Source organism: Conger conger, chromosome 2 (genome assembly GCF_963514075.1).
Source record: "Conger conger chromosome 2, fConCon1.1, whole genome shotgun sequence".
NCBI classification, from domain to species: Eukaryota; Metazoa; Chordata; class Actinopteri; order Anguilliformes; family Congridae; genus Conger; species Conger conger.
In genome coordinates this window covers 53,597,494-53,610,281 of record NC_083761.1, presented here as the reverse complement: position 1 = coordinate 53,610,281, position 12,788 = coordinate 53,597,494, and the positions used below count along the sequence as shown (strand labels likewise).

The 12,788-nt window shown below is 44.8% G+C and overlaps 1 protein-coding gene across 3 annotated transcripts; it reads right to left on the bottom strand.

Annotated features, from left to right (window-relative positions):
* Nucleotides 1–87: 87 nt before the first annotated feature.
* On the bottom strand, nucleotides 88–12,323 carry si:ch211-183d21.1 (uncharacterized). 3 transcript variants are annotated; one of them, XM_061231212.1, is made up of 12 exons: nucleotides 12,020–12,323; nucleotides 9,571–10,479; nucleotides 8,967–9,195; nucleotides 8,556–8,695; nucleotides 7,592–8,166; nucleotides 7,101–7,383; nucleotides 6,657–6,861; nucleotides 6,342–6,523; nucleotides 5,973–6,077; nucleotides 4,940–5,086; nucleotides 3,338–3,431; nucleotides 88–2,594 (listed from the first exon to the last, which is right to left on the bottom strand). In XM_061231212.1, exons 2-12 carry the CDS (start codon nucleotides 10,400–10,402, stop codon nucleotides 2,531–2,533), a joined length of 2,856 nt encoding a protein of 951 aa, XP_061087196.1. In that variant the 5' UTR covers nucleotides 10,403–10,479; nucleotides 12,020–12,323; the 3' UTR covers nucleotides 88–2,530. The 3 variants fall into 3 exon arrangements, with proteins under 3 accessions (XP_061087196.1, XP_061087194.1, XP_061087195.1); XM_061231210.1 differs by having other exon boundaries at nucleotides 4,922–5,086; nucleotides 12,020–12,322; XM_061231211.1 differs by lacking the exon at nucleotides 12,020–12,323 and adding an exon at nucleotides 10,900–11,012 and having other exon boundaries at nucleotides 4,922–5,086.
* Nucleotides 12,324–12,788: the final 465 nt, after the last annotated feature.

The following is a 12,788-nucleotide window of genomic DNA, read 5'->3' as shown; positions in this document are numbered from 1 at the left end:
GAAAAATCTGATAGGTAATGAAAACCGAAGAAGGCTACAGCATGGCCAAAGAAAAGATTGATAGAGAACATACACAAAAGACAACAATTTTGGGAAATATCATTTTATTTGAAAAATAAAATCTTTCTTCATGATTATGTAATAAGAGAACATCGCTAAGAAATTGCATTTCATTTCAATGAATAAATCATTCTTGTATGGCCTTGTGTGGTGGTATGAACATATATGATCTCAGTCAGTAAAAAATACCATCTCTACTAGAGAACATAACTAGTGACTTAAAACAGCTCCATAAGCTAGAATTACCGTTGTTTTACTCTTGCTAAAACATTTTAAGTTCCTCATTCAATAGACAGTACAGTTCCAGAATAATGAAATAACATATGTTTATCTAAATTCTAAACAAGGCATATAATCTCCAACTGTATCTTTCATATGAATTCATCAATATGTAACATTTTTTTCAAATTCAGATTGTTTTTCAATTCTGTGTGCAAAGAATTACATATTAAAAAGAAAAATATGTTCTGACTACAATAAGTCAGGAGAAATTCCCGAGTTTGCAGGTCATGGAACATACCATGAAGGACTATGAGGGACTTGGCTAAAGGTTTGTACAGCTACCAACCTGCACAAGTGGCTGGTATACCCAATGAAAATAGGGTATACCTATCCTTCACACCAGAATAGTACAAGATAATTGTGTACACAAGGCCTAAATACCTTTAGCAAAACCTTTTAGCATATGCAAAACCAGGAACAAGACCAATGATTCATCATGCTAAATGGTTGTAGTAAGGTCTTAGTAAATCAGGCCCATAGTGTATAGTACACAGCAATGATATTTAAGGAATGTATAGTGCTTATGAGTAGTTATTGTAACAGCACACAGCTACAGCTGAAATGGTTTGCAGAAGCAACACTGTAAATAAATTCAACTATGCTTCGTGGGAGAGAAATGTCTTACAGGGTTAAATACAACACATTAACTCGTTGTTTAAAAAAAATCTGAAAAGGAGAAAATTGTGTTCCCAATGTATCTTTTTTTAAATTTCTGCTCCCAGTTCATCCAGGAATAGGCTCAATCTACCACAAAAATAGGAATGCATACATATGGTGCTTCACACTGGAATGCAGTTAAGGGCGTTGGTTCATAGTGCACAAAGTAAATGTCTCAAAAGGATAACCTCTGCTTTAATCATTACAGGTTAAGCCTTGTGGGTGGCCAGGGCTAATGACCAAGACTCATGATTCAGCTGCCCTGTTATTAGCACCTCTTACTCACTCTTATTCTGTATTAGCAACACAAACACTTGCTGATGCTGAAGATGCGTTAGTAAGGGTGAAAAAATGATAGTTTATGATTGTTTACTGCACATGCAGTTTGAGATCTGCCAGGCGTGTCTTATTTTGTGTGAAAAGAGCCAGGGCAGGTGCTTGTTTTTGTTTTAGACCAGGACGGAATCATCTGAAATCATCAGACTCATCTCAACTAATGAAGTAATTCTTGACTGAAGACGATGATTACTTGAATCAGGTGTTTTAGTACTGGGATAGAACAAAAGCACACAGTTCAGTCCAAAAGGGGAAGATACCACATCTGAAGTAAATGGTAAAGTTCATAACAAGTGTGTCACACTTATTAAAAAATGATTAAATTAAGGTACCTTTAGTTTACATCCTTACAATGGACTGCAATTTGTGTATTGTTAAAGCAGCATATTATGGTTAAGGCACTGGCCTTGCAGGTTTGATTCCCAGAGAGGACACTGCCGTTGTACCGTTGAGCAAGGTACTTATCCTGCATTGTTTCAGTACGAATCCAGCTGTATAAATTAATACTATGCAAAAACAAATCTGTTGCTCTGGATAAGCCTCAGGAAAAGGTCTGTAATATAATGTGTATTGTATATGAGTTTCAATAGGAGGATTTGTCATTTCAAAATACTGTAGTTCTTTTACCAATCATAAAATGTAATGCTGTCAAACTGCAACAATGCAGAAAACCTTATCACAGTGCATTTATGAGAGCCCTTTAAAAATAAGAAATCTATGTACAATATTCACTTTACAAAAAATACATACCCTTCAATGAACATTTAATTTTGAACCTGCTCTTCTTTTCACTTCTATACAAAACCCATATCTAAGCTTCTAAATAACAAGATGGGAGTTAGATTACAACTGAACTGAATTTTAAACAGTAACAGTACCTGATTGTTTACCGAATGCGTCAAATACCAAAGAGAGATGAACGTTTCCACAAAAATACAAAATAAAATAGTACCAGCTTTAAAGCAGCATCTTCAGCATCTTTAAAAACACGACGACACTACGCGGAGTGCAACACTGACTGTGACATAAGAGGAGACGAAAGCGGGGTTGCAGTTGCACAGGGAAAAGCCATGACCACCATCTTCCCTCTCCATCCTCCTCTGCCAGTAGGACTACTCCATGCCCAGTGCCCACTGGCCAAAGAACCACTGCAGAAGGGCTGTAGGCCTGGAACAGAGCAGGTACTCAGGCAGGGCTAGATTTCCCCAGGCCCCTCTGTGTGTTCACTCAGCTCCATTGAGAAATAGTTCTGTGGACGCCTAAGTTCAAAATAAAAGAGAAGTCACACACGCGCACACATCCAAAAACATATACACACACACACACACACACACAGACAGACACACACAAGATGGCACACAGCACTCACTGGAAATGTAATGCCGTGTATTATAAATAAACACTAGGTGCTTGTAGGTGGAGTCAGATCGTTGGTGTTGATTTTGAGGAATACTTTTGAGTTCCCGTCCTTCCAGTATGTAGGCCAAGTAGGCTGGAAATTCCCACATCCTGTGTATGTGTCACAGATAATTTTTCTTCCACTTTGACAAAAGTCAGATGGTTTCGTTTGAAACGGGCAACTTTACAATTAAAGTTAGTGGTGTTAGTGCCTGTGCCTTTTTCAATCAAAGTCAACAATATACCCACTGACTCTAATTCATTTTAATGCATTGCCATAAGAAATTAAAGCATTCAACTAAACTTTAATAAAAATAAAACTTGAACAATCAATGGTTCACAATGTATCTATGAGTCTTGTTAGAAGTCAGGGAAAAGCTGTCTTTGAAAAAGGCACTGTCAAGTTATCATGCCCAGAGGGGCAGTCTTAGCTCCCAAATAAATTTTATGCACACACATGCGCACACACTTACACATCACATACACACACACACACATATCAGCTTGGCCCAACAACTGTAAGACTACTCAGTTGAATATGAGCTTTGGAGTTTCTGGACACTGTTTTGTGCTCTACGACCCCAGCAGGTGAAGGGGGTCTTACCTCCGTCTGTAGAAGTACGTTAACAGGGCCAAGCCCAACACCAACAGCAACAGCACAACCACTGCCAGACCGATTTGCCAGACCAATCCAGACTCTGAGGGAAACAAACGCACGAGACACTTATTTTTGTAAGCACTCAAGAACAGTGACACAAACACCTACAGATCAAAGTCCTTGACACTCTGAGTAATGTAAAGGTCTACTGTACCTTGAGGACAAATAGAAAAACAGTCATGTACTTCACAGAGCATGAGTTAATGTAATGTTCCTTCTGGTAAACAACTCGAAACAGCCTAATTGAAGATGGCAATATTCTTGTACATGCTTTAGCTCATTGTGTTTGTGGGCTGGGCTGTGCTTTAGCTCATTGTGTTTGTGGGCGGAGCTGTGCTGTGCTTTGTTTTAGCTCATTGTGTTTGTGGGCTGGGCTGTGCTGTAGCTCATTGTGTTTGTGGGCTGGGCTGTGCTTTAGCTCATAGTGTTTGTGGGCTGGGCTGTGCTTTAGCTCATTGTGTTTGTGGGTGGGGCTGTGCTTTAGCTCATTGTGTTTGTGGGCGGAGCTGTGCTTTAGCTTATTGTGTTTGTGGGCTGGGCTGTGCTTTAGCTCATTGTGTTTGTGGGTGGGGCTGTGCTTTAGCTCATAGTGTTTGTGGGCTGGGCTGTGCTTTAGCTCATTGTGTTTGTGGGTGGGGCTGTGCTTTAGCTCATAGTGTTTGTGGGCTGGGCTGTGCTTTAGCTCATTGTGTTTGTGGGCTGGGCTGTGCTGTAGCTCATTGTGTTTGTGGGCTGGGCTGTGCTGTGCTTTAGCTCATTGTGTTTGTGGGCTGGGCTGTGCTTTAGCTCATTGTGTTTGTGGGTGGGGCTGTGCTGTGCTTTAGCTCATTGTGTTTGTGGGCTGGGCTGTGCTGTGTGTGCTTTAGCTCATTGTGTTTGTGGGCGGGGCTGTGCTGTGCTTTAGCTCATTGTGTTTGTGGGCTGGGCTGTGCTTTAGCTCATTGTGTTTGTGGGCTGGGCTGTGCTTTAGCTCATTGTGTTTGTGGGCTGTGCTGTGCTTTAGCTCATTGTGTTTGTGGGCTGGGCTGTGCTTTAGCTCATTGTGTTTGTGGGCTGTGCTGTGCTTTAGCTCATTGTGTTTGTGGGCTGTGCTGTGCTTTAGCTCATTGTGTTTGTGGGCTGTGCTGTGCTGTAGCTCATTGTGTTTGTGGGCTGGGCTGTGCTTTAGCTCATTGTGTTTGTGGGCTGCGCTGTGCTGTGCTGTAGCTCATTGTGTTTGTGGGCTGCGCTGTGCTGTGCTGTAGCTCATTGTGTTTGTGGGCTGCGCTGGGCTGTGCTGTAGCTCATTGTGTTTGTGGGCTGCGCTGTGCTGTAGCTCATAGTGTTTGTGGGCTGCGCTGTGCTGTAGCTCATAGTGTTTGTGGGCTGTGCTGTGCTGTAGCTCATAGTGTTTGTGGGCTGTGCTGGGCTGTGCTGTAGCTCATAGTGTTTGTGGGCTGGGCTGTGCTTTAGCTCATAGTGTTTGTGGGCTGGGCTGTGCTGTAGCTCATAGTGTTTGTGGGCTGGGCTGTGCGTGCCAACAGAACGTACTCGTGCCCACAGACTTGCCAGACATGGAACTGGAGCAGGAGCCTGCCAGCATGCGGGTGCTCTGCGTGTGGGACGTCTGCTCGATCAGATCCCGCTGGTGGTTGGACAGAGCCCGGATGATTCCGTACACTCGCAGCCAGCCAGCCACGCAGGAGAAGTTCGCCCCTGTAGCACACAGAGAGGAAAGTTGTGCAACAGTGCAAGAAAGGTCAGTCTTAACAAGTGTTTAGTCTTGTAATGAGCCTTAAAATCATGTAGAAAATATTATCGTGTTTTAAGTTGATAAGTTAACCGTCTCATCTCACTGGCAATCTTTCTGTCTTATTTACTAAAAAAGTAAGATAAATAAGATCAAGTCAGAATAACTCTAAATATTACAAAAGCAAGGTCACAGAAGTCCAAACACAGTGAAAGAGGAAGCTTTTATTCTCACTTACAGGCAGTTTTCCAAAAACGACATTCTCTAAAAGACTCTAAAAGGAAGGGCACATGAAAACCAGATGATACTATGGGTCCTATGAGGTGTAAAATACTTGCTTACTAAACTATACAACATTGTATATTCTGAAAATACTTAGCACTTAATACCCCGCCTGTCACCCTCCGCCTACCTCTCTGTCTCAAGCAACAGGTCAAGAAGATCATAAAAGATAAGTACAATATTGACAATAATAACATCGTGTATACTAATATATTCACTGAGATCCATTGACTGAAGTAATGGTATCTTGAAAAAAGGAATGAATGCAAAATAAAACAGTGGTAGACTAAATACAGCACAGCCAAAACCTCCTGAATTTGCCATGTTCACAGCTTCTCTGCACATTAAAATGCCTTCCATTTCCGATTTCTGTAGTAATGTTTCATATTTAGCAAGTAGCTATGTAAAAATCTGTTAACAAAATGGAGACCCATCTTGCTGATGGTGGACTTGATAGTAAGTACACTGGTGGATGACGTGCACTTGTCTGTGACCCTGTGAAGTTTCACACTGAAGGCCTGACGAAGGAGTGACAAAGCAGTCTTGACCGGATGTAGCTCAGTGGCTTACCTACTAGGTTAAGGGCAGATATCCCGCAGTGACACTGATCCTCCAGGTACAGTGCTACCTCCATCTCCTGCCTGCTGCCAGCTCCCTGCCTCCATCCACTACAGTCTGAAGACAAGGAGAGAAGAAGGCCGACACTGACACACAGACCTGCTTTCCTCAACAACGGAGCCAGTGAGCTCCACTGGGATTGACATACAAATGAAAACCCTCCATTCAATGGACGAATATGAATGAAATAATAGTTCTTATGGCTAAATTAAACTTGAAGCTAACTAATAATGAACTAATAGTCCTTGTAGCTAACTTAAACCTAACTAATACTGATCTAATAGTTCTTCTAGCTAACTAATAATGAACGTGTGCTAGTACTTGGCAGGCGCTGCTCGGTGTCGCTGGTGGGGGGCCCAAGGCAGAGGTCGACGTTGCTGGAGAAGGTGGCGCTGGGGCAGAGGTTGGGGTGCCGTGGAGTCTGGCTGGAGGTGGTCCAGGCCTGGGGACTCCTCTGGTCACAGCAGGCACAGCGGCTGAGGGACGCTGGCCCCATCACCGACCTACACAGGAAGTGAGAGAGAAGATAAAGATCCGAGCAGAGGCCACGCGGCCGAAAACCCGACGTCAGCTGACTCAGCGATGATTCACACCGCTTCTACCTCGCGCGTGTCACACACTGTGCGCCGGCCTCACCTGAGACCGGGCGTGACTTGCTGCCCTCTGCTGGCCGCCAACGTGCTTAGCAGGCGCGAGTCCTCGCTGAACACCACGGTGTCTATGAAAGCGCGGCTCGACGGCGCCCTCTCGGCTGCGCAGGACCCAGCGGTGCCGTGACACAGCGCCACCGCTCCGCGGGCCGGCACTCCTGTGCCGCTGAACCCCAGTGGTAAGGCCTGGTCTGGAGCAAACAGGCACGGGGGAACAATATCAGTGGAAAAAAATGCTGCACACACTTCGGTTTCATTGGTGTGAAATATACACAAACCCAGGCTCAAACACATTTAGTTCAAACAGACATGCTTCATTAAAGGTTTAGGTGTAGATACAGTAAAGAAGGCCCATGAAGGACTTTGACAGGAACAAATTAAATTAGGTTAAATAAAGTTATCTCGAAGACTTTAGCTCTCCAGTACCCACCAGCTCCAGTGATGTTCCCGATGACATAGTATCCATCTTGGTCAGTCTTCCCTGTCAGAGGAAGTGCCATGGTGGCCCTGCTGTACCCCTGCTCAAAAACAACCAACACCAGGCTCTGTAGCCCAGTAAGCGGTGCAGCAAACAGCTCAACAAAGCTCTCCTGCCGACTGCCATTGGTCCACTGGGCACTGCCCACCTCGTTGATGACGACACCTTCGGGGGGAGGGGCCAGCGTGGGAGGCTGGGGACAGACATTCTTCCTCAGGGGGGTTGGTGATGTCACCTAGGCAACAGGTGAGGAAAAATTAAACCAGCATTCCATTTAACAGGAACACAAAGGAAATGAGTCCGGTCCCTTTACTGATGCAAAAGAAAATTCCAGCACAATGGGAGAAGCTTAAAATCGAACCAGCAAAGCAGGAATGTGCCAGGCGTACACACAGACACGGCTGCCCGTGCCTGTGTGAGCGACCGGAGCCAGGGAGCCTCACCACGAAAGCCGACATGTTGGCGGGCTGTAGGCTGTTGCACCGGCTGAGGGTCTCGTCCCCTTGGAGGAAGGTGGGGTCCTCCAGCAGGGGGATCTGGCCAGGGATGAAGGCGTTGCTCAGGTCCGGCGCCTCCTTGTCGGAGCCCAGTTGGCGGTAAACGATGGCGTCCAGCAGGCCTCGGGTGGGGATTGTGGCCTCCGTGGCTAAGGGGGACCCATAGGGGCTGCGGTAAAGGGCCACGGCGTCGGGCCCGTTCTGAACGGTGTTGGGGGGCAGCGATATGGAGGGGGTGGGGGTGACCTTATCACTGCCCAGGAGGAAGTAGCCCTGAGCGTTGGTGAAGTGGCCGGTGAGGCTGGTCTTCCAGTAGGGCTTGCTGTTGTGGCCGTTAAAGAGCAGCAGCCACACTCCCTCCAGAGACATGCGCCTCCCTGAAGGGTGCCAGATCTCGATGAACTCCATGTCCTCTCCTGCACCAGGAGTGTCCGCGTTCACCTCGCTCAGCACAAAGTCGTTCTGGATGTACGGGTCCCAGTCAGGGGGGTAGAGAGGCGTGGCAGTGGCCTCCGGAATGACTAGAACGATAATCAGATCAACCTTTAATTCCCGGAAGACACATTGAGGGAATGAGCCCTCATTTACAATAGTGCCAAGATTACAAAATACATAAAAAGAGCAATAATAAAATGTCTAATCATTTAAAATAATTAAATTAAATATAATATAATTAAAGTAAGTAAGCAAAGCTCTAAACATTAATTGGGTTTGGTTTTATAGTTTTGAATCCATAGTAGAGCCTGAAACTACTACTAGTGAATGTTGGATGGGAAATATATTTTCACAGCATTAGCTCACATGAGATTCATACACAATCTTCTACACAATCATAATCTGGGATAAACAAAAGTAAGAAACACCAAAGCAAAGTGAAATGACTCCAACCCACAACTGTTCAAATACTCACAAACATTATGAGGGCAAGTTGCTGGCCACGAGCACTGATTGGGCCGTCCTGGAGTCTGCTGAACTTCAATGAAAACCCCAGGGTCTCTGTTCCAGTCGGCAGTGCCACAACGGCTAAGGGTCAAACCCCCTTCCTCCAACCTAAAAATGTCAAGGGGTGAACAGTTCATGCATGCACATCAATACAAATACGTCAAAACTGACTTATGTCTCAAGTTTCAATGGGACTAAAATCCTTATGCAGTAGATGGGCAGTAGAACTAAAATTAGAAAAAAGCAGAGCTTCTCCATCCATTTTGGAAAGCAAACCCGGAGACAGTCTTTCTTATAATAAGTATGGTGTATTATAAATAATTGAATGGTATACTCTCCACTAGGCCTGGCAGTAATTACAGTGACTCAGCAGGCTTGCCTGGGGTGGAGACGGAAGGCCCCTCTGCCAGGGATGAGAGCCTCCGTGAGGTTGTCGCTGGCCACGGCGTCAGGGCTGGAGTACACAAAGGCGTCGAGTGGCTGCTGGGGACTGAGTGGGCTGCCCACAGGGAAGTCGTCAGTGTTTCTGCTGTACAACACCACGGCACCCGAGGACGTGGCCCGTGGTGCCAACACCGAGTGGTCACCAGGCGTTAACACAACGTCGCCTGGAGGGGAGGGAAAAAAACCGTCACCCCAGCTCCAGGGCCTTTCCCGCACTTCCACTGAAAACATGCACTGCAGAAAGTGACTGTCTTAACAAGCATTTTAGTCTTGCAATAAGACTAAAGATAATATTTTTTCTCTCTGGTTCTTGTTTTAAGTTAATGTTTGCTTGATAAGTGAAATTTTATTATTTCATTGGCAAACCTTGAAATTAGTCAAACGGTCTGACATCATTGGCAATATTTTTGTGATATAAGATTTTAAGTCTCAATATAAGACAAAAAGTTATTTTCTCAGGCATTGGCGCAGCATTACAGTACAAAGCACCACAATCGACTTCAAGCACCACAATCCCTCCGGGAGGCCTGGAAGCTCACCTCCGCTCTTTCCAGAAGAGATGAGGACCAGCCCATCCTTGGCCGGTTTGATCTCCATGCTGAAGCTGACCGTGTCCGTCCGCCCGTCCAGCAGCACCAGCACCAGCGGGTCAGTCGACTGGGGAACAGTCAGCTCCACGAAGACCTCCGACGGCTCCCCTCCGAGCCGCAGCTCGCTGATGCGTGGGTCCGGGCCCCTGGGCGGGGAGCAGCGGTTGCGCTGGCCAGGGGACGGCGGAGCCACCTGGAAGGTCCAGGTGGCCACAGACAGCCAGCAGCGCTCGATCGACTCGTCGCCCTCATGGATAGACTCGTCCTCCACAAAGGCCGGGGACCCCGGGGTCAGGGTCCTCGCCAGAAACTCTGCGTCCCCCGAGCGGCGCGTTGTGTACACGATGGCGTCCACCAAGCCGGCGGCCGTCACGTCCATCTTCTCGTTGTACTTCCCGTTGTCCTCACTGGAGTGGTAGAGCACGATGGCGTCCGGGCCATTCTGGATCGTGTTGGGGGGCAAGAGGATGGCAGGCTTGGGCTGAACGTCAATGGAGCCCACCAGAAAGTAGCCCCTGTCATCTGTGGTGTAGCCTTTAAGGTCCAACACTTTGTAGGCAATGTTTCCATTACCGTTGTAGAAGACCAAGGTGTAGCCATCTAAAGAAGTTCTCTGGCCACTTGTGTGGTACAGTTCTACAAACTCTGTGGTGTCAAGTCTGGGGTTATCCGCGTTTACCTCACTGATCATAAGGCAAGCCTCACTCATTACAGATGTTACTACAACCAGAATAAAGAAGGCAGCTAGCCTTACAGTCAGATTTATTAGTCTCAATAGCATGCTGGCCCCTTTCTGAAATCTTAATTTCCTTTCCTGATCTTAATTCTTACTCTCAAACACACACAATGGGGCTGCTCCTGCAATAAAAAGGATAATGCCAGTAAGCTCAGAGTTCATTAAAAGCACAGTACAAGATGTAAAATTAAGCAGTTTCGATTGAAAGTAAAATATGTAATGGATTGTTTTCATGTGGAATTAAATTTGTGTGCAATGAAAACAAACTATAAACATATTTCCTGTTCACAAGTCTTGTGAGTGCATTAAAATAAATCCTATGCCTAGCGTTTGATCCAGCAAAGTAGTACTCTCGTCGCATACGTGACCAGTTGTGACATAAGGAATCGGCAATCATAGCCATTGCACTCAACATTCTATCAGCATCAACAAGTTGGTTTGGAGGGGAAAAAGACAAAATAACATGGCTCACGTTGTCAAGCAGAATACGTACAGTCAAAATACCGTCACATACCCATCTACTGTGTAAAAAACGAAGTCACCTGAGCCTCGGGAACTGAGACATCACGAATGATTCCCTCAGAAGAACGTGTGCAATTCTGTTACTGGAATAGGTGCCCGATACAGTACAAACTCCTCAAATTGAGTAGCTATGACGGATACGAATTGTTGTGACGCCGAAAAGCTAACTGGTGAGTCATCACATGGGATGTACTACCATCTGCACATTTCTGGGAAGTTGTCTCTTGCTCAATCGGGAACATCGCACAACTTGCGGCGCTCGTCTCTCACTTGAATGCTGGTGGCAATTTCTCATTGTTGCAGCAACCCGTCATTTTCTCCAATTCATGTTAGTCAAGGCCCTTTTCTAAGGAATGCACTTTCATTCAGCGAACTGGTAAACAGTGTGTCAAGTCAAAATTCCTGGTATGCAGATGCACTTATCCAATGTTACCACCAATGCCGACCTTGCAAGTAATCATTCTGAATTTCAGATAGAAGGCTTAAAAAGAAAGCATGGTAGATACGGTTTGCTAACGTTAGCGATTTTAAAGTGGTCTACTCTACTCACTGCTTGCTTAACGATGACATGTCAATTTGAACGAGGAACTATATCTTTCTCTCCCTAACCCTAGTGATCGTTGCATTAGCTATGGTACTGTAGTTTAAAGATTTGTAAAAGTAAAAATGTAGGTACATAAAATTTAAATTATCTCTAAAACAAATTCTAAATTTGCTTTAACATAACGCATGCAACTGGCTTACGAAATGAACAATATACACGTTTGAAATACAGGCTGGCTGAAAACGTATTTTAGCGAGGCCAGTCTATTGAATCGGTTATAGCTTAAAAAAGTTTAGCTAACGTTTAACTGCTAACTTTACTCGTTTGTGGTTGGCTTACTTTACTACGACGTTACCAGCTTCTTGCCATGTTTCTTGCCATGATAATGATGACGTTTGACAACTTACCGTGTAAAACCAAATGCAATATGGACACGATTCACTACTATATGCCTAAGTAAAATAATAACATGTATGTAATCTATGCACCGGTCAACAAAAAATGCAAACGTTGGCTACGTTAGCGAGCTAACTTAGCAAGCTAGCCATATTCAATCAAATACATGTTCAAACGCCTCGTTAAAAAAATGTACTTACCGGTGCTTTAAATGTTTAGAAAATTCTCAAGACAGTGCAAACGTAATGTATTTCTGCCACGGGAATTGTATTGTAGATGCTTCTATCTCCCTAGAGGTTGATTTGAATTTACAATTTTTATCTGTCCTGTTTTCTTGCTCTCCCTCTCTCCTCTCACTGATCCAGCACGTTTCCTCCTCCGCCTGTGTGGGCGATAGAATAAACTGATGCTCAGTCATGGAATCGAGTGTCCACATCCATGTGTGACTTGCCAAAACCTCCAATGTGCTAATACTTTCACTCGTCCGGTGGCAGTATACGCACTAGACACAATATGTACAAGCTCTACATACCGACTATCACGCCCACGACCTTTTTTTAAATTGTCATTTAGTAAACGATTTACTGTAACTGTCAACGAGTCATATAACACCCCAAAGCCCTTCACACTGCCAAATGCAAAATGTAAATCAGTGAAAAAATGACAGCCTACATACAACACCACGGCTGTTGTACATCTGCGTCAACCTTTAATGAACACTTATTCCCTTTTCTGCAGCGCACATATTTGCTGTCCGAGGTTAGAGCTTTCTAAAGATTTAAAACGTGATCGCCTACACATGGGAGGTCTTTTTACTTTATCCAAAAAATATAAATATATAAAAAAGTCTCAGAAAGGTTTGAAGGAATTCGAAAGTCGGAAATGAAAAACTAAATGCATCTAAATCGATACCTATTCATTTCAATGTTAACTGTTTATTTAGCCTATGGACGTGCATTAGGCCCATAG